Genomic DNA, 25,682 nt, shown 5'->3' with positions numbered 1-25,682 from the left:
GCGCACTACTTACCCGTAGGGTCCCAAGGCGCTTCGACCGCTGCGAAACCCTTCCTGGCTTCCCTGAGAGATGGTCCCTTAATGGGTATCTCCAGGGTGAGACCAGGCATCCCCGGCGGTCTGGTGGGGCCGTTAGTGAAGATGAGGCAAGCTAATGCCCAGAGTTGCCGAGTGTGATCGCTGATCAGAGTGGGCACCGAGGCGAGAGAATTATCGAGTCCGCTGACCCTGGTCCAGAAACCTGCCGCGCCGGGAATCGAACCCTGGTCCCAGGCCGTCCTCTGCTCTCGGGTCTGCCGCCTCTAACCAGTGAGCCACACTACTTCACATTAACTACGCCTAACAAGATAGTGACTTAATTAATTACACATTCGAAATTATCATCTTTGTGTGAAATTCCCCATGATTTTTGCCTTCACTACCCTAGTTTCGCTGGCTTTAGGACTCTGAACTCTTTAAACTTTTTACACTAACCAGTGGTAAATTCCTTGTGTTCTCTCTTCCAAATATAGTAAAATAGATGATTTCAGTTTGAGAACAGCTTAAAAATACTTTCTTCCACCCATTTCTATTGTAATTTAAAATCCTCTTTAATTGTATTGCTGGATTTAAACTTAGTATTTTGAAAATACTACTTTTAGAAAGCTATTACCACAAAAGGGCAACCTAATTATCCCCAAGAAACCAGGTAGAATAAGTGTTTTATACAAGATAAAGCCCTTGAGGAATTATTTATATCCAAATTAGTTCCACACTTTATCACATCACAGTTGTGATTCGAATAATTAGTCGCAATGTAGAAAATTACAGTCTTGGACAAATTCCAAACTACGAATGGGTTTTCTTCATTTACATTCAATTCATTACATTTATATTCAGTTCATTACACAAAACATCCAAATTGTATGTACAGACAGTATATGAATATCGTTAGTTAATAGCAACACTGGCACTGCCAAAACAATCCCTTCAACTCTCTAGACTCTATAAAGGGATTGACAGAAGTGTAATTAACCTTTTTGCCTGAAACAATGTGAAAAACATCTAACATCCCAAAAAATCAGACATTCAAATATTGACATAAATGGGATATATGACTAAAATCAATTAGTGATGTTTCAAGGAAATAAGGGTGCATTGTCGACGTTTCGGTCTTATGTGCCCCAGTTGGTCTGCAAGTCCATCCTCCCTGTTCGGATCGGACATTTTTGCCCGATGGGTTTATCTGAATCGGTATTGGAAACACAGATTTTTTGGAATTGTTTTGAAGTTGAGTAAGAAGGAAGCAAGTATTTACAGGATTCATCTTTTTTGTAACGCTGAGTCCTACAAAGTACCTTTTCAGTGAATATTTGGGTATAGCTTAATGTTTAAGTGTGACCTGACTCACGAATCATGTTCTGTGAATAGGTGTATCTTGCTCCAGGCTTAGTTGTGACACATTCTTGAATTTCCACGAGTAAAGTTTGTATACTTGCAGTTTCCTCGAGTAAACACATCTTAATCTCTGGCAACCAGTCGCTCAAAGGAAATGCTTTGTTAGTCAGGGTAGCATTTTCAGGCCTAACTTACTTCTAAGATGGGTCTGTGTGCAACCTCCTGGTCAGGTCCTGGTTCAAATCCTGGCGAATACTTTTAGCCTTTCACCCTTCTAAGATGGATAAAATGATTACCTTGGGTTACAATACACATCTGGTATTTTGTGCTTGGATGCCCCAAGGCCATCTTATTTAAGACAGAACTACTCATTGGAAAGCTGTGTAAATGACGTCCACCATTTCTATCCTGTATCTCAACAGCTTAACCTTCACACTTCTCATCGAGTAATGGTATGCAGTTCAGAAGTTCAAGAGGACCACATCAGCATCTAAAACATTATTATACACCCTTTTGAGAATCACTAATCCTATTTCTTGGCCAATCATTTCAATCAATAAACCAATGAGGGGGTGGGGGAAGGTTGCAGATCCATCTGGGTTTGAAGGTTTAGTCGAAGAACCAGGTCATGTGATCCTTTCTGAATTGGGTCAATGACGGGGATTGGAGGTGCAGGGAGGTTTTTTTTTTCAGAGGTTTTTTATGTTGCGCAAACTTGACCCGAAGGTATCAGGTGACAGAGCGCTTTACATGAGAACCAGTTGCATTACATAAGGACACATACATTTTTGTTAGGTACGGGGAGGTTAAGTAATTCGCCCAGAATCACAGGATGTTGAGCGTTGTTACCGAGACTCGGACCCAGTTTCCCAGATTTGAGGTTGACCGCCCTAGCGGCTAGGCCACGTCCTCCCACCAAGTTCCAGGTCTTAGTAACGATATAGGAAAAGGATCTTCCTCTGGTTCTGGTCTTCTCAATCCGTTGGACGGTGGCCAGGGCAAATTGGACAGAGCGAAGTTGTCTGGCGCATACGTGGAATGAGACGTGGTGGTTCTGATATGATGGTCCTACGTCGTGGAGAGCATGTGTGAGGAGCTTGAATGTGATTCTCTTCTTGACTGGAAGCCAGTGGAGTTGTCGGAGGTGCTCTGTGAAGTGACCAGTCTGTCTACGGCGTTTTGTACATTCTGTAATTTCCTGAGCTGTTTCTGGGTGACACCGGCATAGAGTGCATTCTTGTAGTCGCGACTACTGGTGATAAGTGCATAGGTGACCATCTTTCTAGATTCTGTGGGCATCCATCTGAATGTCTTTTTGAAGCAGGCTGAACATGTTGAAGCAGGTTTAGGATACAGCGTTGATCTGGCAGTACATTGTGAGCGAGGAGTCTATGATGGTTAGGTTATGTGTGTTGTCCGTGGGGTGGGAGGTGTTCCCAGTGTGACAGGCCATCCCAGGCTGAGGGGATAGGTCCCAGGATGAGTACTTCAGTCATTCAGTCTTGTCTAAGTTGAGCTTGAGGCAGCTGTCTTTCATTCAGGTGGCAACAGTCTTCATCCTGCTGTGAAAGTTGATTCTGGTGGCTGTGGGTTCATTGGAGAGGGAAAGGATCGGATGGGTGTCATCGGTGTAGGAGACGATGTTGAGTCTGTGGTTTCTAACTATGGCTGCAAGAGGACCATGTAGACGTTGAAGAGGGTGGGGCTCAGGGAGGAGCCCCGGGGCACTCCATGGATGATCTCCGAAGGTTCCGAGAGGAACGGAGGTAGTCTGACTCGCTGTGTATGACCGATAAGGAAGGAGTGTATGCAGTTCAGGCCCTTGTTGTGGATGCCAGCGTCATGGGGCCTTGTGATTAGGGTGCAGTGGGAGAGAGTATTGAAGGTGCCCAAGAGGTCTAGTAGGATGAGGGCTGCAGTTTTGCCATGGTCGAGGAGGGAGCATATTTAATCAGTGGAGGTGAGGAGTGTGGTCTCAGTGCTGTGGTTACTTCGGAAGCTGGATTGAGAGATGTCCAGGACGTGGTTCTCTTCAATGAACTTGGAGAGTTGGTGTTGATGGCCTTCTCGATGACCTTGGCTGGGAAGGGGAGGAGGGAGATTGGTCTGCAGTTCTGGAGGTCTGTCAGGTCATCGGATGGTTTCTTCAGCAGGGGGTTGATCTCGACATGTTTCCAGTCCTCGGGGAAGGTGGCTGTTTCGATGGAGCAGTTGATGGTGCAGCAAAGCTCTGGGAAATGAAGGTAGCTGATCTATGGAAGATGTGATACAGTCAGGGGTGCAATGGGGCTCTGGAGTGTATGCTCTTTATGGCCCTGAGTGTGTTGTCTGTGGTGAGCAGAGTGCAGTTGAGCAGGATCTGTTGGGGTGCAGTATGGTTGCATATGGTGGTGATGGGCATTGTGGCAGGGTCTTAAGTATCAAAGTTGTCATAGATATGCCTGATCTTGTGATGGAAGAAGGTGCTTGCTGTTGGGCCTGGCGAACTCCTTGATGGTGGTGAAGAGTTCTTTGATGTTTTGTGCATTGGCATTGATTCTGTCTTGGAGGCCCATTTTCTTTATGGTTTTGAGGAGGCTTTTTAGGTGCCTGTGTTTCTGGGGTTTTGTTGTTCCTCTATCTCTTCTTAAGTCATCTGCAGGTGCGTCTGTACTCATGGAGTGTAGGACTAAACCAGTTGGCTTTCTTGGAGAGTTGCTTGCCTGATGCCTTCTTGAGGGGTGCCAGAGTGTCGGTGCAGTTGGAAATCCATAGGTGAAGGTTGCATGCTGAGATGTTGGTGTCTTTTGATGTTGGCAGTCCGGTAATGCTGAGAAAGGCAATTAGATGTTCTTCTATAGCTTTGTTCCAGCTATGAAGGGGGAACAGTGAGGGCGGTGATGTACGGTAGGAGTGGTGAAGGTGAAGTGCATGCAATGGTGGTCAGTCCAGAGGAATTCGGTGGTGTGGCTGTAAGTGATGTTCATGCTAGGGGGGGGATGGGATTGAGCGTATGTCTGGCTGCATGGGATGGGGTGATGATGGAGCAAGGTCTCATAAAAGAGACTTGCTTGGATGCAATCTTCCTAAATAACGTGTAACATTGTAAGCAACATGTTCGTAAATACTAATATTGCAGTATACTTTATACAAACTCTAGGGGAAGCTTGCCTATGTGTTTTACTAATAAGTAACCCAACTGTCTTAAAATAGCTGCCAAAAATGCGGGAATATTCTGCACATGTGTCTAGTGCATCTACGTAGTATGACGTCCTTTACTTTGGAGGGGAAACTTTGCAGCTGCGCAATACCTATTAAGATGGCTGCTAGAAACTCACATGTTAATGCACATGCTATGCCTAAACTAAATCTCACACGTTTTATTAAACTGCTAATGCAAAAGTTAAATAAATGAAGGAGATTAGAGTAGGAATAAGTGGTATACAGTGCATTCATTTATTTTCGTATTGTAATATGCCTTTCTCTAACTTTATTATTAGTTCATATTTGGGCCTGGAGGGTGACTAAAATCCCTACCTGTTGGAAAACGAGGCAGCATCTGTGAGGCCTGCACAAATAACATGACTACATTTGTCCTTCACTGGGAACCAAACACCCAATTGTAGCGCCTGACACTCAGAGGGTAGCGATGCAGAGCAGTCGAGGCTTACTCAAGGGAGGTGCTGTGGGTTAGTAATCGCCATTTGCAAGTGCGCAGAAATAACACCCAATAATTGATTGTCCAGTCTGTACTTTGCTTTATAAAAGTAAGAGTACATGTATTAAACACACACACTACTCAATACTATGCACCAATTTACAAATATACATAAGCTGTTGGAATTACTTTGTGACATTGCATAACATCCCCTCCCCTCCCGCGGTGGGGGGGGGGTCTAGTACCACCACTCCCATATATGCACATCATCTTGCCCCCAATGCAATTAGTTGAACATAACATGGAGCGAGGGCCCTGCACACTGGCACCATTCCAGTGGCGTCCCCCTCCATTACCTCAACAAGCATTAAACAGGGGTACACCTGCCTTGGTGACACATGGCCCTGACTGAGCATCTCCGACTGACCATAAAGTATGCACCACTACATCTTAAGGGCTAACAGTAAGCACAGCAGCAAGAATACATGTTTACGCACACTTGAGAATGACAGTACTCAGCACACGTGGTATCATTAGAATGCTTTGCAAATACAGCCCGTAAAGGCATCACAGATAAAATCACCAGATTAGGATTATGAATATACAGCAAGACACCCTACCTGGAGTGTCTGACAACATAACCGCTCTTTACTTATGACATCACCTTTACCATGTACTTCACATTAAAAACATGAACTTTAGTCCCCATAAAAGAAATAACAATTAGTAAAAGCAGTTCTGAAGCACTTACACCTCTTCATCTCAAGGGGATGCCCTTCTCCAGACATCCCCTACTCAGCCCTTCACTCCATGAGGCACTTTTCAATTCACCCTCAGCTAAAGAACAAAAGTTCCAACCTAGAAGGTGTTAAATGTATGGTGAGCCCTTGAGGGGTTATTCTTTCCAATCCCCAAGACACTTAGGGTGGGACTTTTTTCTTCCTGAAAGGGGGAGACTGCGCTTCTCCAGCTGCTCCCCCAGCACCTGCACATTCATGGCCCCAGGAGGATGGGGTCACCACCACAAGCAACAAACACGCTCTTTTGACCCTGCAGGCCGAGCCTGGCCTGCAAGGCATTATGGGGCGATTCCTCTTTAGCAATGATTATGGTAGCAGTGGCTCCCCCGCTGAATTGGGGAGAGCCGCGATCTCACTGCTGTAGCTTCAGTACCACCTCTCCAGGCTTCGTTGAGGGGCCTGGTCCCACCCGGACCCCCAATGTTTATCCATCTGCAGCTCGGGGAGTTCACCCCCAGCTGCCCCTGCCGGCTCCGTCCCGGCCCGCCCCCTTGTGTGCGGCTTCGGGAGCCAGCGGGTGTATTCGGGTCTGCCTGCTCCGGCGGGCAGACACGGAGGCAGCTCACTGGCTGGCGGTTCTTCGGGGTGAGTGCGAAGGCACTCCCCCCACCTCCTCATCACTCCGGGGCCCGGGGATGGGGTCCCGGGCCCAACGGCACCCCCGCCTCTTCTCTTTGTCAGGGCCCGGTGATGAGGTCCCGGGCCCCCTGGGCACATCTTAGCGGGGGCTAGACGGCTCTCCCCCAGCTTTACTTCTGTGGCCCCTCTTCACGGGGGCGCAACGGCGGGGCCCGGGGATGGGGTCCTTAGCCCCTCCTCCTCCTCCACACATGAGCACGACAGCGCTCCCTGTCTTCGGCGGGGCACTTCGGGGCCCAAGTATGGGGGCCAGGGCCCCAGACATCCTTGCAGGGGGTGCGACGGCGCTCCTCCGCATCCATCTTTCGGTGGGGTCAGGGTGGGCTCCTGGCCCCCATGCAGGGCAACTTCACGGGGAGCGCGACGGCGCTTCCCGGCTTCCCTTTTCTGTGGGACAGCCCCCAGGACCTGACCCACCCAGAGGGCATCTCTGAGACTGGCGGCGGAGCCCCACACACTTTGTCGGCGGTCTTCTAAGGGGTCAAAGGTCGCCTACCTTCCGGGGGCCATATCTCAGCCCTTGGAGTCCGATCTGCCCCATTTTTGCATCTTCTTGCTGCTTGTGCTGTGCCCCAGCCACTCTCCTTCACTTTCCAGGTCTCCAAGAGGGTGCATTCTGCAGGGAGCAGTCTTCTCTGGCTCCCTGCGCCAACCTTTAGCCTGGCTCTCCACCTGGGCCTCTCCTCTCCCTGCGCAGATGCGTCCTGGGATCTTCTTCTGGCGCTGTTAGGGCCCAGGGAGGCAGTCAGGGGGTACCTCCTTCCAACTGCCCATTGCCAGGCTCCAGCACCTTTCGCCTCAGCAGACCACACCCCAGAGACAGCCTGTGCAAGTACTTTTTAAAAGTTGAGTAGGGTGCTGGCAGGAAGTCTCTGTGTGTCCTATCAAATAGCGACCCATCACTTCCCCGCCCCTGCTCCTTCCTTTTTGTCCAGTCTCTGGGTTGTTTAAAATGGTGTCATCCAGTGTCTCTGGCCACATGGCCTCTGAAAACCAACTCCTTCCCCCCTCACTGCCTTTACCGTGGTTCAGCTTGGTGACTGGCACCCAGGGACAGCAGTTGATGGATTGGCTTGTAGCTCAACCTATCTTTTCTCCTTGGAGGGAAGATCTTCGCTCTGGAAAGAAAGGTCATTAATCTAACCTGCCAGGGCCAGACCCCAGCCAGGAACTCAGAGAAATATGACGTTTCTAGAGGACCCAAAAGCAGTACAAATATGGCTTTGGACTCTGCAGAATACTTATTTTCACATCCGCTACACAGGACTTTAGTGCGTGTCTGGAATCTGTAGGCCTTGTGGAAGTTACTCTAGCCATGAGTTTCACCTCCCCATAAGGGAATAATGAAGTGAAAAACACAGTAAAACACACTGACTTTCCCTGGCATGTTTCTTTCCAGTGCATAAAGCCTATTCCATGTCACCACTCAGTTCTGCACAGGTCCTGCCACACCATTCAGTTTGTACCTGCTACTGGACTGCGCACGCTAGGAATCCCCCCTGCGCAGCCCCTACACGTGTGCACACGCATCTACACATGTGTCTTCATGTAACCAGCATGGTGCCCCATACTCCCGCTGCAGCGGCCTAGTCAAGCCAGGGGATACCAGTAAAATCTCCATGCAGTCTCCCTCATTAAGAGCTCACTGTGGATGAGTCCCAGATTATGAGGCTCCCCCACAGTAAAAGTTCAACAATTAGGTGCTCAAAAAGCGAAAAATCAGGATGGCCCCTAGTCTCAGAACCACCTTCTAACACTACCCTACCTGACTACTGCGCAAGCGCACCCAAACTCGTCCGGATCCATGATGTGTCAGATGAAATACAGCAAAGTTCGCTCTTGCAAAGAAGCGCTTGTGAACCTCACCTCTTGATCCGAAGAAGGAAAGGAGAAGAAGTCAAAATTTGTATACATTGTATTTAATCCTAATGTGAAATGTGGGTGGGAATAAAGCTTGGAAAAATAAAAATTAAGGGGCGGGAATATTGAACAATGAACTAAAGAAAAAACATTACATTAGTATGGTGTAAGGATCTCTCCCCATCTCCTTGTCCAATCAGAAGTAGGGGTTTTCATGAATATTGAAACATTGGGGTTGGTACATACACATAGAATAGTATAACTAAGGTAGGCCTAGTTAGATGTCACAGCTTCGACGCAGACTGTCAGACCCATCACCGGTGCAGATGATGGCAGAGGCCATAGAGGTCATAGACGCTGTTCGAGCACACCTATAGAAGAACCAAGAGAGCAAGAAAAAAGAGACGAAGAGAGAGAAGAAACTGAGATATTGCTGAAGAAGAATCTGACCATCCCAAAAGGGAAGAATCGAAGAGAGTAGTGCCAGAGAGAGGTGTGAGACTGGCGTTGCATCTAGAGGAGGTCACCTAGAGGAGGTCACTTATCTTGTCCTGAACCTGTCCTAATCTGTTGGCTCCTGACTGCTCGGGAGTTCCCTTTCCAGCTCCTTGACCAGGGGTTGGTCCTCACATCATTCTAAGTAAATATAATTCTGTGTGGTATGTCCTTGTACTGCTCTCTGTTTCCATCCTTTCCAGGTACTGTCATCATGAGATTTTAACCAAGTCATTTTATCTTACTTTTGATTATTTCTTTAAAGAAACTGGTGTATGACATGTACTGATATATGAATCACAAATTATTGACTATATAAAACTTTTAAAACTTTCTTGAGTCTTTGGTCATTTTAAGAATAAAGGTTAAATGTAATTTCTACCTATTCTGCTAACAACCTGATCTATTGACCAGAGGAAATTAAAATCCAAGGTGATAGGGTTGGTAAGAAATTATGTAAAGGTAAATTCATCACGTAGGAATACAAAGATTTGATTGCAGCAATAATTACTAGCATATGTGAGTATGATTGTGGGTCCAGGTGAGTATAATAGTTTATGAGTAATCCAGGCTGATAATCTTGCTGACTAACTAATTGAGTCCAATGTTGGCGAGGTTCTCCAGAAGGGTTGCGGTCTTCTGGTCACTAGGGTTATCCAGTTGGAAGTTGATCGTTTCAGAATTTAGATACAGTGCCTTGTGTATAGTATCTGTTGCATTGTGATGAACTCAAATACCTGCTTTTTAACCAAAAGCTTACCTTTTCACACATATATAGGGTATAGTATAGCATCTGCCAATTAGTGGCTATTATCACAATGTCTACAAATATGGGTTCAGTTTCATAAAATAGACATTGTCATTTTTGCTGGTATGTACGTCTTGGCTTTATGGGAAAGCAGACTTCCCATCTTATTATTTACATAGGAGGCCAAATTATTTCAGCAAGTCATACCTGGCTAACACTTATCTTCACATGCTCTTGAAAAAGATGGTTTATACACTCAGTATTAAAATACAATGATAAGACTTTAATGAAAGGTTCTCTCAGAACCTCCAGGAATACTTTAGCAGCAAAAGTAAATACAGGAACTTCACACTAATCCTTTGAGACTTAACTACCAGGGAACTCTTAGAAGTTTGTAAACAGCCAGGTTTATAAAAAATATATGATTATGTTATATGAGGGGTGCACTGCTGGGGTTCATGTACAACCAGACAGGACACTAGTTAGTTTTTCAAGATGACAACCTGTCAGGTGGTTGCACCCCAAAAATCCAAAAGAGTATAAGAAGTTATTGTAAGATAGACAAGTAGTGCTGAGTGTATTTGCTTAAATTCCTGGAATAAATGTTCTAATAGCCAGATATGCTATGTGTTTTTCCTAGTTCTGGATTTATTTCAAGCAAAAGGAAAGAAACAAATAACAGCTGACACATGTTTTGCCCGTGATTATGACCATTGGACTGCAGGGACTCTCTTGCCGCACTTTGTCAATCCGCTCAAATACTTACTGGACGATCTTGGGCATATTGTTTAGTTTTTTTTGCCTTGAAAAAGCCCTTGGTGTGCCAGCTATAAGGGCGAAACAAGTGTTGGCGGTTCTTTGTTTCTTTCATTTGGCTTGGAATAAATACAGAACTAATAAAACCCTATAGCATATCTATATTGGGACATTGGTTCCAGGAATTCAAGCATATACACTCGGCATAACCTGTATTTCCTACAAATATTCAAAATTCAGTCTACAGATTATTCCAATGTTAACATGATGCTCAGATTCTGTTTATGTCTCCCTGCCTTCCATAGTACAGTATTAAGTACTATTAGATTGTATTTCTCTTCTATCACTAATCCTACAACAATTTTAATCAAGTATTGGCAAAGACAATAGGTGTGGCATTGGCTGCCAGCCCTCTGGCTTTGGCATTTCTTGTTTTTCCTGTCATGGATTTCTTATTGTTGGAAGCTGTTGAGGCCTCATAAATCTTTAACAAATATAGCTAAAGGCAAACATATTTTGTGGCCTGGTGTGGGTGAAAGAAAAATGGGAATGACACAGCAAAAAGTAATTGAGGAATTATGCCTGAATGCCCATGTTGTTAACTATGTTATACACATAATGTTTAGTAAAGTTCTTGGCTAATACCAGATTAAAAAAGCCAATTGGTCTCGTATTGGTTGTCATCCCATTTTCCTTGCTAATGCTTTCCTTGTAGTGTTTTTGTCAATCTTTTTACAAATAGATAAATATGTTTGAAAAGCCAGGTAAATAGAGATACTTGCAAACACATATGGAGAGGGATAAATGGATGGATGGATAGATAGATAGATAGATAGATAGATAGATAGATAGATAGATAGATAGATAGATAGATAGATAGATAGATAGATAGATAGATAGATAGATAGATAGATAGATAAATATATAGATAGATAGATAGACAGACAGACAGACAGACAGCCAGACAGACAGCCAGACAGACAGACAGACAGATAGATAGATAGATAGATAGATAGATAGATAGATAGATAGATAGATAGATAGATAGATAGATAGATAGATAGATAGATAGATAGATAGATAGATAGATAGATAGATAGATAGATAGATAGATAGATATACTGTATTTGTTTAGACAGCTTAAATTAATAATATAATTGTAAAATGTCTATAAAAGTATGACATGCAAGAGAACTGAAAGCAAACTAGAAAGTCATCCAAGCAGGAAATGCATGCTAAATTGATTGATTGATTGATAAATACTTTTATTTGATGTCCTAAAAAATCATAAAAGGGTGTAAAACCACCATACATGAAATGTACATTATGAAATAAAATGTGCAAAGGTACGTACTCAGTAATTAGGTTAAAAAAAAAGAACGGATGAGTATAAAACATATAGACAATACCATAAGTGAATTTCTAGACATGTTGTACTAAAACGTGTTAAGTTAGTTAGTGTTTTCTTTTTTTTCCAGTACTGTTGCTGCAGTTTTCAGGAATTTTATGGCTCTACAGGACAGTTGAATTGATAGTCCTCCAAGGCATTGGATGACGGCTACTCTACATGACCTTATTTGTTCCTTCCTAAAGACTTCCCGGAGGACCGTTTTTCAGGTTTCTGTCAGGAAGTGGCAGATGCAAAGTAAATGTAGAAAGGACTCGTCCACTCCTTCGCATAAGCAGCATTCCTTGGATTGCCAGGGATATTTCCATTTTGGTGTCAGGTCTTTTGAAGGAAGTGACCCCAGCTGCAGAGCAACCTGTAAGTTTTTTCTCTAGCAATCTGAAGGCAAACTGCAGTTGTTTAGCTTTGGTACAGCTTTGTCCCACTTGTGGTTTAAAATTAAGATTGCTGTCTATTTGAAAACTTAGATATTTGTATGAGTCTACCTGTGACAGAGGTTGCTCATCCAACTGCCAGATGAATTTACTGTGAGCCTTTGTTTTGACTCATCTGGGGAAGCACATCACTATTGTTTTTTGGTGGTTGATGGTTAGTTGGGCCGTGATGGTGTAAGCTCCTAGTTTGGTGATGAGTCGCTGCAAACCTACAGGTGTTTGTGCAAGGAGCACACTATCGTCCGTGTGTTGTAAACTGGGTATGGGGACATTGCCCAATTTTGGGGGGTCAGATTGAATTGACCGTAGTTGTTTATCAAGGTCAGCAGTGTAAATGTTAAAGAGGCAGGGTGCCAGCACACACCCTTGTTTTAACCCATTAAGAGTTTGGAACTTTTTGGTTATGCTGTGCCCGTCCCCTTTCCTGACCTGAACCCATGTCTGGGAATACAAATTGATTATAGCGTCCAGGAGTTTGGTTGGGGCACCCCAGTTTTGCATTTTTGCCCGTAGCTTGGCTCTTGGCTGCCTTGCGGTCTATAAAGCATGCGTAAAGAGGCCTGGATTTTGCGAGAGCTTGATTGGCTAGCAGGGTGACCGCGGATATGTTCGTGAGTGTGCCCATCCCTGCCCTGAAACCTGTTTGTGTGTAGGGAATGAGATTGCTTTTTCTTACCCAGTCCACCAGGTCAACCAACAAGTTAGATGCATAAATTTTTTCCTCCACGTCGATTAAGGCTATCAGACGGTATTTGGATGGTCAGAACGGGCGCCCAACTTGTGTATTGGGTTCAAAACACTGCCCCTCCAAGAGTCTCAGATGGTACAGGATGTTAGGAAAGAAGCGAAAAGTGGCATAAGGAGGTTGGACCAGAATGAAGGATTGTGCTGGAACAGGGCGTTTGGCAAACCGTTGGGTCCTGGAGCTCCCTCAGATCTCAGTTATTTTATGATCTTTAAAACTTGCTGTTTCTGGATTTGCAGGAAGTATTCAGGTGCTTCTGGGTTGGAGATGATTTTGATGCGACCTACAACAATTGCCCTTTCGCCTGGTTCAGAACCACAAGTTGCTGGACAGACAATTGATGTTTCCTTGTATAAGTAATCGATGTGTGCTCTCCAGAAGTCCTCCATTATGTCTGAGCTGTAATGCCGGTTCTTGCCGTTTGTTAGCTGGTAGACTAGAATCCCTTTGTTTCGTAGAATGATAGAGTTTGGCCCAGTGGTGTTCTTGGAACGCTTTTTTTGCCACAATGTCTTTTTTAGATCTTTTCTGGCTGTGCTGATTAATAGCAAGAAATCCTAGGAGGGGGCAGAGCTCTGGGTGCGTAGGCTTCTAAGGTGTTTGTTCAATTGTTGTTTTTTCGTCATGAGATTTTTTGTGAACCAATCGGCCCCTTGGTATCTTCATACTTTTTTGCCTATGGCCTGATTAAAGAATTTTTGATTCAGTTCTAGGGTGAAGCGGTCCCATGCCTGTATGTTTATAGGTTCGATTTGGAATCTTTCCAGGAGGTGGGTGCATGTCCCCATGATGTCGTCGATCAAATCTGTTTTCCATGTACGATGTTTTAAATTGTAGTATTGCGACTGTTGAGATAATACTCTGGCTGGCACTGGGTTATCAATGTTGCTTAACAACGCGAACGATTGAGGTTGGTGGGCACTTCTGTCCTATCCATTATTGGGAAAATCGTGATCAATGGGAAAAGGTTGTGATCCGTGAAGGTATAGTCTATTGTTGAAGCTAATTTTTGGGTGATCCTAGTGTATGTTTCAGGGCTGTCTGGCGGGCAGCTCCCGTTAAGCATGCTCATTGAAAGCTCAACCAGACTGGCTGCGCATCCCTTGCGCATCTCTTGCCCACGGTCTCTCATTGTTTTGGTGCCTGTGTACGCTCTTTAATGTCTTGCAGTAAGTTCAGATTAAAATCGTCTGACTGGATGATGTTTGCATCCTGATGGGCGAGTTTTAATGTTGCCAGTGTTACCAGTAAGTGATCAACTCTTGTCCTTTTTCGCTTGAACACTGGATGAATATAGATGTTAAGAATGAGCAGACAAGTGAGGAGTGGGACTTCAAGTTTCACGAATTGCTAACATGAGAACTCAAGGTCCATTTTTGAAACTTGCCATGGAATATTGGTTGAAATGAAAATTGAATGGCCTTATTTAGCTCTCCCTAGGTTGGTGACTTTTTTGTCCAGCCTCTGAAATTCCTTGTATCCGATTACAGGTGTAGGATTTGACATCCAGGTTTCCTGAAAGAGAAGAATTTTATACTTTGAGATGAATTCCATGAAGCCTGGATCTTCTAGTTTAGTACTGAGGCCGAACACATTCCAGGAGCAGATGTTACAGCCTTGGAGTGTTGGTTCATGCCATGTCTAAAGGTGATCCAGCGAAAATTAGATCCCGAAGTCCGGGGGGGCTTAATGGCTTCCGGGTTAGCAAAGGTAATAGTGATTTTCTTAGTTGTGCACTATTTCATCTTTTGAGGGGTTTGGTGGTCTGAGCCTTTGGCTCCCTTTACCAGGCCCACTGTTTGGTTGGATGGCACTTGGCAAATTGGTCCCTCTGCTGCCATATTTGTTCAATAGGAGAAGGGGCTGAGAACGAAGCTGTAGTAGTTTCTTGGCCCAAGAAATGCGTGTTCTGTTTAAACGCTATGCTAACAATGTCACTGGTGGTTATGTGGCTCAAAAGGGGAAGTGCTTTAAAGAGTTTAAGCAGGATGCTTCTGTTTAGGATGTTATGGTTTCCCCTTGATACATAGTGGGGATAAAGTCCAATTTGTTGATGTTTAAAGAGGAGTCCCGCTGCAACACTAAGTGTGCAACCCTCACTGATGCTTTGTCGGCATGCTAAATTGGTTTACAAGTATAACAAGAGTCCCCAATTAAAATAAATATACCAGCATGACATACAAGCATGCAGTTATGAATGCACTTTGTTGCAAATATGCTGAAAGAGCATACATTTTAAAGATTGCACACAATATGGAATGTTTAGAAGTAGCAGCAGTCGGATAAAGAAAGGACACTCCAAAAGGAATTTACGAAACCATTAGCGGGAGAGAGGAACTGTTAATGCTGGAGGATGCCTTTTGCTCACATCAAAGAGTCCTGCTATCACATTAGGCTCTAAACACAAAGGCATCAATAACATAATAATAACGTGAAAAAAACACTGGCACTGAAGAGAACTACCTTATGTGGAAATATGTTCCTCTTGAAAGAATAAAATGCAGTCAGCCAAAGGAAAGTTAGCCCATAGCTTAAGTAGGCTGACTCAGTGCCCCATGCTGTATGCTGTAGTGTGCGGAAGAAAAATATGAACGACACAACAACACACCACTTGATGAAGCAAGCTTTTTTAAAAGCCCCTTTAAGAAAACATATTATAGATATAACTTTAGTAAAATCAAAAGGCCTTGGATAACACCTGACCTTACAAGCATTTGCAATGCAATAGGTTTCACAATTGCAAGATTTTGAGCTATTGGCATTGTATTGTATTTTATTTGTGTGAAAAAAGCTGTAGTAATAAAAGGCATTGTCATTTTTAATACCAACAGGTCAGAGTTTCTAAAATGCGAGACATATTGCATTGCAAATGCTTGTTGTGTACAAGAGCCCCAAGCTGCTCTTTAACACTAAGAAGGACCATGCCTCTTTCTTCAGACGAGCCATGTCTTAAGAAAGGTCCAAGGCCGCCATTAAATTGAAAGCACACATGGTGCACTGAATGTTGCAGGAAAGCATGTCATGCCTACAGTAGGAGAAACCATTACAGAAAAGAGTGCTTAGAGTCTCAAGAAGACGTACCGTGTAACAACTGAAGTAAAAGGGCAAATCCTCATGAGAGGTTACAAATGAAGACAAGGTGGTACAAAGACGGGACTAAACAGCCTATTATGCCAGGTCTGGTGGCTCAGCTGACTAATGCGTCTACTGCAGGGACCTGTGTTCAATCTCATGGTCACAGGTTCAAATCCCGGCTGGTCCACTCAGCCTTTCATCCATCTGAGGTCGATAAAATGAGTACCATTGAGTTGGGTAACAACAAACATCGCTTATTCAGCGCAAAGATACCCGTAGTGGTGGACGTGCACTTTACAAATTCACATGTTATGTTAATAACTAATCAGAAGCCAATATTTATAAAAGATAATGACACAAGCTAATAACAGATATGGGCGGGGAGTGGGCAGGGCTTCAAGTCCATACTCCAATTCAGCATGGCTCACATAGCACACATGCGCTGATCGGCTCGACCTAAAAATGACAGCAATTTCATAAATACAATCAGAATATCTGTTTTGTGTATTCCCACATAAACTTATTAGGTTTTGAGGGTATGTCTCACAATTGCTTGTACACAGCCATTACCTTAGAAATTGTATTTGGTGTATAATAAAGTCAAACATTTTTATTACAATTATATTTACCCAATTCACAGTTCTTTCCTTCATATCCAAGCTGGCACCAACAATTATAAGCACTGATGTCATCTTTACACACACCGGCATTTAAGCACGGGTTTGAATCGCACTGATTTCCATCTGGAAAAAAAGAACACTATTAATAAAACTAAAAGAAATGTATAAAGATTAATGTTTGTTATATGAAAAAAAAGCAAGATACTGTAATTCGTTTGCATGATATAAAATATTTTTTTATATTCTGTAGGAGTTTCAATTATCAGTCTTAGTGAAATTAGATTTAAAATGCAATGTGAATAAATGTCGCCAACATTTAAATAAGCAATTAAAAAATGTTTCTTCCACCTTTGAAGTGTGATGTGATATAGATCATTGAGCTGTGTCTTTCTACTACAAACTTAGTGACATTGCATTTATAAACAATCAGATTGAAGAGATAGCATTCTCTCCTCTGATGTCACAAACTTTATTAGGGCAAGATGTTTATGTCTTGCCAATTAATTTGTTTTCATGTTAAATCTGAGCCAACATTAAAAAAAAAATTACACTGCTATCACTTTGATATTTGCCACAATTACCATTAAAGGGTTTAGGGCAGGGGTTAATAGCAAGGAGACCTGCAAAACATGGAAACCATCTGAAAAGAAGTTATATTCCTTTTGTTTGCATTTTGTCATCTATCAGTAGCATTTTTGGTATTGTCTACAAAATAGCTGAGGTTCACGGGACAAGGAGTCACATTAGGCAGGAACAGCACCATTTTACATATTCAGATTTAAACTTCACATCTTTTCTTGAATGTTGGCATTTGACACACTTTTGCTCGCATGCTTTTATGGATATTGTTCCACAATTTACGCCACAATTTACAACTCTTCATAGGCACAGTATCATTCTGTACGAAAGCTAAAGTTCACTACGCAAAATGTTGTTGTTTATTATTGTTTGCTAAGCATCAGCTTTGTCTGGGTGAAATCAATATTGGCAGCCTGACTGGGACTTTGGTACGGCAACATTCCCCCCAGGCGGGGGAACATCAAACCCGTCGGAATTTCTACCAGTGGTGCCCACCGCAGTAGATGATACCACGAATGTTGCCAATTTGCCCAATTTTTAATCTTTCTGAACATGTATTGTCATCTGCTGAAACTTCTTTACTGAGTAAGGGTCTAAGTTTTTTCCTAATGCAGCAAACCTGTCTATTCGACACACAGATTGAATTATTACAGTTTTTCCGGAAAATTGCGCCTAAAGTATTTTTCATGGATAAACCAAGTAATGTAATTTTTATTCCGTCAAACTTGCGGCTTCCATCTACATTTAATCCTCCTACCGTACAGATGCCTGCTGAGTTGTTGGCGTTTGAATCTATTGTACTTCGGGATGTGACAGTATAGTATTGAATACAGTTTTTGAATATATTACTTATAATATCACTTTCCATGAAAGACAGGCCTTAAGTACTTTGAAAATGAACAAAGAATTGATTATTAAACCGTCCGATAAGGGTGGTGGGATTGTGATACAACCTATGGAGATTTATAAATCTGAAATTTATCGCCAACTTGCCAATCCTGATCACTACATTATCTTGCGGAATAATCCCCTCTCTGACTTACAGAAAATGATATTGAGAATTACATTGGCTGGAAAACTAGCAGGTTTTGTTAGACCCAAAGATTTGGATTTTTTGAATACCAAAGTGCCACGTACACTGGTGCTTTATACCTTACCCAAGGTACACTAGGATGTCAGAAATCCTCCAGGCCGACCCATAGTCTCTGGCTGTGGGTCGGTATTGGAGCCCTTTTGCAAATATATTGACGTGTTCATTAAGGAGTTAGCTCCTATAACTCGGAGTAATGTACGCAACAGTGGCGATATTGTCTGCCATCTGGAACAGATGCAATTTGACCCTCTGACTGAGTTACTCGTGTGTTTTGATATTGAATCCTTATACACAAATATACCCCAATGGGAAGGGATTGAAGTCATTCGACAGGTTTTTGACACCAGACCTGGTCCAATGACTATACCTACCGATTTCATCATTGAGCTATCGACCATCTCGTTCACTCAAAATGATTTTGAGTTTAAAGGGGTGTTTTACTTACAAATAAAAGGTACATCTAAGGGGGCTTCTTATGCCCCCAATTTTGCTATTCTTTTTGTGGATAGCTTTGAACGTAAATACATCTATAATCAAGAAAAACATCCATATTTTTATAACGTGCGCCATTGGCCCCATTATATTGATGATATTTTTTTCATTTGGACGGGTGATATGCTGAGTTCACAAGGTTTTTTGATATGGCTGAACACTTGTTCACAGGATCTGAGGTTCCCTTCTCAAGCTAGTAATGAGAGTGCTGACTTTCTTGATTTAACTATCATTCCCTATGAGGGTAACCTGGCCACTAAGCTTGTCACTAAACCGACGGCCCGCAACACTCTTTTGGAAAACACTAGCCATCACCCACAGGGCCTGAAGTATGGACTCCCTTTTGGTCAGTTCCTGCGGGTTTGCAGGAACTGCCAATTTAGGGAGGACTACTTCAGAGAAGCAGAAATACTTGCCAAGAAGTTAGAGCATTGTGGCTACCCCCGACAATTAATTAAATGATCTTTAAAAAGGGTGTGGTATAACCACCGCGAATTCCTGCTGATGCCTCGTGGCCCTAAAAAATCTGAACATGTACTATGTGTCACTACCTTTGGGACTAAAAGCAACCAAATTGTGAAAATAGTGAAACAACATTGGCCCTTGATACAGGCTGTTGGAATCCCTAATGAGATGCCTCTCTTTTCATTTAAGCGAGGCAAAAATATAAGTGACCATTTGGTCAGAGCTGCTTTGCCTTCTAAGACATCCGCTGATTTAACTACTCTATGGGGCCTCAACAAAATTGTGGGCCACTACCGATGTGGGAACTGTCTAATGTGTGACTCCACAACTAACATAAAACAGTTTTTACATCGTAATATTAAATATGATTTGCGAGATCACATTAACTGCAATTCACAAAATGTGGTGTATGCGATTTAGTGTCCGTGCACTTTCATTTACGTCGGTCAGACCACACAACGCGTGAAGAGTCGACTATCTCAGCACAAAAGTTGCATCCGATGTAAAAATGAGCATGCACCCTTGGTGGAACTTTTCGGAGCATGGGCACACCCCTTCAGAGTTGCGTTGGCAGGTAATCGAATTGATTAAAAGTCCAAATAGGGGAGGTGATATTGCCAGAAGGCTTGACCAAGAGGAATGCCGGTGGATGTTCCACTGTGATAGCATCAATAAGGGACTGAATAGCCTTGAAGAATGTACGGCTGTACTCTTAAACTAGAGAAATGGATATACTGAAACGTATGATACTGATTAAGTGCCTAGGAATGTTGGAACATCTACTCTGGTGTATGTATCACTGATGTTGATTAGTCATGAAGAATGTACGGCGGTACTCTTCAATTGGAATAATGAACTGTAAAACACTGATTCAGTAATGTGGGTATGTGTAAACATTACTGTCATGCATATATTAATGTTGCTGAATCTACTTGAAAAGGTACGGCTGTACCCTTCATTTGGAGCAATGAACTGTAAAATACGGATTCAGTAATTTGGGAATGTGTAAAACATCTAATGTCACTTATATATTACTGTTGCTGAATATCCTTGTATGTACGGTTGTACTCTTCAACCAGAGCAATGAATACATTGAATAATGTGATACTGATTAAAGCAATTTGGAAATGCTGACACATCTGTTGGTTTGTATATATCATTGTCACCTAGTAGTACTTGTTATTACTACATGGGATTCTAACTATGACTCTATATTGGTTTCCATTTAATTTGTTTTGAATTGTCATTTTGGAGATTCGGTGATGTACTATCTTTATAAATTGGTAAATTTGCGATATACATCTTTCATTCTGTATTGTGTTGATATAACTATGAAGAAAGGCTTTGGTTGGATTCCATAGAGCTAGGAGCTTGCATTACCAACAATGTATATATGACTAAGGAATGGTATTTGTATGGAATAAGGGTGTTTATTTTATCTGTTTTTGAACTAAAATGATGTCATTTGGTATGTTGAAATTCACTTTTCTCCTCCCTTTGTTGTCTCTTCCCGTAGATAACAACAGATCTTGGTGATGGGGTCAGTTCTCTGTTTCTATCTCTGGAACTGTTCTAAAATTGCCGCCCCTATTTGGCCGATATGACTTCTTTTGAGATCACTTATTTAAAATACTTTTATTTACAAATTCTTTATACGAGTGTCATATTGATTTAATATTGGGGAGTGTTTTTTGCTTTTTGTAACCTCGTATAACGCCACCTGCCATTCTAAACAAGAGTTTATATCTGTAGATTGTCGATCGGCATGATGATAAAGGTCCGAATTCCTGATTAGTCTGCTTTCTATGTTTTTGAAGGCACGTCTTAAAAGCCGTGCGTAGGATTCACATCATTCTGCTCATTTTTGCCTGCCGTTTGTTGGAGGATGGGATACTGCACACAAGGGTTTTCAAGTAAGTTGATGGTCAGAGATAGGCTTTCCGCCTATGTTCTCACTCGGGTCCTCGATGTTCCCGAGAGTCTGCTCATTTCTCTCGCGGATTCTTGGTTCCGCTGGGAGCATTTATAGGGGTCTTTTGCATAGCTTTACAGCAACTTAGCTGCTTTTTGATTTTCTATGTCAATGATTCGTTTTCTAACCCATGTGCTTAATAATCTTTTTTGCGGTGTCAATAACCACAGGGGGACTACTTTGTAGTGCTCTTTCTAGTATTCATTCAGATAGACTAATCTTTTTGATGACTATTTTGAGATATCGAGATGGGTGTTACCTCTCAACTTGAACTTTGTTGTGATATTCTGTGTTATATTTTTAAATAACTTTAACACGACCTGTCGACATAAGTTTCTCTTACTGATTAAAATAACAAAAAATTCTGACTAAATAGTCTTCATGAATTGTTCGAAAGACTACGCAGTAGTTTTTTTGAATTACATTCAACTGTTAAAGAGAAGGCCATTTTACGCAACCTGGTAACAATCCAAAAATAGTCTGTCAAAATGCTGACAAGGGAGGTGCCCTTGTGATAATGGATAATCAGTTTTACAAAGAACAAGTTGACAAACATGTACATGACACCAATACCTATATGGCATTAGAACACAACCCTACAAATCAATTTTAAGCGTAACTCAAAAACATTGTTTCAAAAGCAGTGGAAAATGGAGTGATCACAGAAAGAGTCAAGTAGTTTTTGATTCAAACCAACCCTAGATCATCGATTATATATATGTTACCCAAGGAAAATACAAATTTGTAACAACCACCTTTCAGACCCATAGTTTCCACCCGTGGAAGTATACACGAGCCGATGGGCAGATTTTTAGACCGGCATTTACAACCTTTTGAGACAAGTATTAACAGTTATATACGTGACAACACAGATTTCATTGAGAAAATCAGTCAATTGAAATTTCACCCAGAAGAGGAAATTTGGATCCGCACAGCAGAGGTAAAATCGCTCTATACATCGATACCCCATGATTTTGGTATAGAAGCCATTGAACTCGTCTTATTAAGAGTAGACATGGATAAAGAATTACAAGTTTTCATGATGGAACTTCTTCAGTTTACTATGTACCAAAGTTACTTTAAATGGGACAACAAATGGATTTTACAACTCTCTGGTACATCAATGGGTAATTTTGCAGCCCCAGTATATGCTAACATCTTTATGCACCATTTTGAAGAGAGACACATATTGAACAAAGCACCATGGAGTACACACACAAGAATTTTTCTACGATACATTAATGATTTGTTCATCATATGGTCTGGAGTCAAAGAAGAATTGTTAGTATATTTGGAACAAATCAACAATATTGATGAACACATTCAGTTCACTTTTGAAATTCAACAAAAAGTAATTCAGTTTTTTAGATGTACAGATACAACGTTAGGGGGATCACCTTCAGACTACCATTTTTCAGAAGGATACTGACAGAAACAGCATCTTGCATTTCAATAGTTTCCACAGACCCATTCTCAAATGCAACTTACCGTATTCACAGCTACTAAGGATCAAGAGAATTGTTTCAGATCCCTCAGAAAGCACCAGGCAAGCTCAATCCAAGATAGAAAGATTTAAGAAACGAGGGTATCCCACTCAATATATTACAAAGAGCTCCTGAGAGAAGCAACAGTAAAAACCGTGAGGATGTCTTGAAAAGTCAAACCAAGCAACCACAGAATCGCATGGTAATTATTTAAAAATATTCCACTATGAGCCAACAATACAAGAGGATTATACTGAGACAGTGGTCTATATTGAAAGCAGAATCGGATTTCAATGGCATCTATCTTCAACCACCCATGTTTGCGTATACCAGAAGTCCTCACCTTAAAGAATTGCTAACAAAACCGGATGTTGAACGAAAGGGAACCAGATTTAAGGGTTTGCAACCATGCCAAAACTGTAGTAATTGTAACGACGTCATCCATGGACCAAACATGAATCACCCCATGAAAGGCACCATAATCAAACTTCGAGTGAATGCCACTTCCAACACAATAAATGACATATACATGATCAAATGCCCATGTGGCCTATGTTATGTGGGGAAAACTTCAAGGGAAATAAGAACCTGAATACTTGAACATAAGAGCAATATACCGATGACAAATTCCAAATCAGCTCTAGCTGTCCACTTTGCATACAAAAACCACAGCATTGCTCAACTAAAGTTTTTGGTATTGGAAACTGTGGAAATTAAAGAAGGAGTGGACAACAACAATAGACTCTTACAGAGAGAGAACTTTTGGATCCGTTTTCTAAACACAATGCATTCCAATGGACTGAATGACAGGATGGAATTCTTATGTTATTTTTAATGTGTATACAATAATTGATACGTGCTCTTTATGCTTGCGCAATTATGAATTTACTTTTGTATACATGACAATTTATTTTGGTATACATGACAATTTTATGTGATTCATGAGATTGGGAAAGTCTAGTAACATTCATTGACACCAGTCATATATGTCTTTTGTTAGCAAGAGGATTTAGTACCAGCAACATAGTTGCATGCATGTCACATCGGTGATTCCATTTATGGTATCTGTTACACTCGCACATCATACCCAGTATTGATTAACATCGTCCTTTTTCAGACCTTCATTTGCACCATATCGCCTTTGGTTTGTGAGATTTTGTTTCCACTTCACTCCATTTTTAACCGTAGAGCACTGTTTCTCACTTTTCTGTATTTTTACCATGTTAAAATGGCCGCCGTTATTCACGCGGTCACGTGACTTCACAACTATTTCCTTTAACTCCCCGCAAACGCTGAACGTTCGACATCTGTTTTTCTACTGCGACTGGACCGGTACCTGTTGGCCATCACGTCCGTTTTTTTACGTAAGTACAGGTTGGGTGCTAACGTACCTACTTCACTGACCGTCGTGGACCCTAGACAGACTTTTTATGGTTTATGTCTTTTCTGCACGTGCTTCGCATCTATAACAGCCTGCATTTAGCTCGCTGCCTATAAATCCTCACGAGAGACCCTTTTGAAGACACTTTTTTCGTCTTACCATGTAAGTGGATTTAGACATTGCATGAGCTCCACTGGCTATTTCTTCGCTTATGCCAGCACTAACATACACGTCTTTCTGTATTTCAGATGGACGTAATTTCAACACCATTGTCGTAAGTTAACTTGCGTTCACCCCGAGTACGACTTGGCTTATTGTTGCGTTCTGCGCACATTTTCACTCATTTCACGTTTTCACACGGCACAGTTTGTATCATTGTTTTGCATGGAGTTCACCATTTGTCACCGGTTAGGTTTTTATTATTATAGCTGTCTACGGTGTTTTGAATCAGCTATTACCTTTTCCATTTCAATTCTTGGTATCACATTCACGCCTCTCTTTGTCACTGAGATCATCACCATCATGAGACTTTTTAGGCACCGAAATGCATGGTTACTCATTGAAGACATGAATATGATCATAATGTATATAGATTTAAACATTTGTGAATAAGAAAGAACGTTGAATTTGTGATTTGCGCATATTGTTTGGTTTCATCCACAGATGAGTCCCCTGAAGAAGGGCACTTAGTTGCCCGAAATGCATCGGGAACTTTTTATTTGAATGATAAAAGCACATTTGTGAAAAGGAATAACATCTGAGATTTTCTATCAGATTGGAGAAAGAAAAAACATTAAAATTTATGTTAACCATATTTTTGGTGGATTTACACTATCATTTGGATTCAAACATTGTATGCCTGTTTTGGCCAGATGGCTGTGCACTAAGGGACATTCCCTAGTCAGGGGATGCTTAATTGGTTTATTTCGGACAACACTTTTTAGGATTGGAGAGTGATACCTTAGGAGCACGCAACAACTTGTTTACTTTGTGAACTTCATAAAAAGGCTGTGCCTGGCATTTTTGATTTTTGTTTTTCACATACTGAATTTGCACTTTCTACCTGTCACTTTAACTAATTAGGGGTACAGATGGTGCACTGTGAGCTAACAAGACTAAGGCCAGCATATCCTGATGTTTGGCTTAGAATCAGTCTTGCACAATTTTGAAGTTTATGTTGTCCAACAAATGGACAGATTTTTCTGACCAAGTGTAAGCTGTACAACAATGTCTTTTACAGTTTATACTCTAAGAGATTCTCTAGAGTATACAAAAGTAATGCCATGAAAGATATGTGCTTATCCCATGTCAATGTTTGTCCTGTCTGACAGCCTTCACTCGCAAAATACAGATTCAGCTTGTATGTATATTCTACATTTCATACCTATTAGTGATATCCACAAAGGATTTTCTTGCTACTCCATATCTTTTTATATTTTGGGGTCAACCCTTTCTTTCATACATGGAACTTCTGCCATTTCGAGGAAATTCAATAACTTCAAATTGGTGGCCAAATTTCACGAGCCCCATTTCATGTATCCAAACGAATAGTTTTCCTAAAAAACAGTCACTGTGTCACATGCAGATCCTGGACAAGTTGGTTTGACAATGTGTGTTTGAAG

General features: G+C 41.9%; 1 protein-coding gene across 1 annotated transcript in view; it reads right to left on the bottom strand.

Moving 5' to 3' along the window:
• The window catches only part of F9 (coagulation factor IX), a 310,524-nt gene that overhangs the window by 152,200 nt on the left and 132,642 nt on the right, over positions 1-25,682 (bottom strand). The window contains exon 4 of the mRNA XM_078688628.1: positions 16,604-16,717. Within this exon, the coding sequence (XP_078544754.1) occupies positions 16,604-16,717 (114 nt within the window). The remainder of the gene's footprint in view (positions 1-16,603; positions 16,718-25,682) is intronic.

Source organism: Lissotriton helveticus, chromosome 4_1, assembly GCF_964261635.1.
Source record: "Lissotriton helveticus chromosome 4_1, aLisHel1.1, whole genome shotgun sequence".
NCBI lineage: Eukaryota > Metazoa > Chordata > Amphibia > Caudata > Salamandridae > Lissotriton > Lissotriton helveticus.
This window is presented reverse-complemented; position numbering and strand designations above follow the sequence as displayed.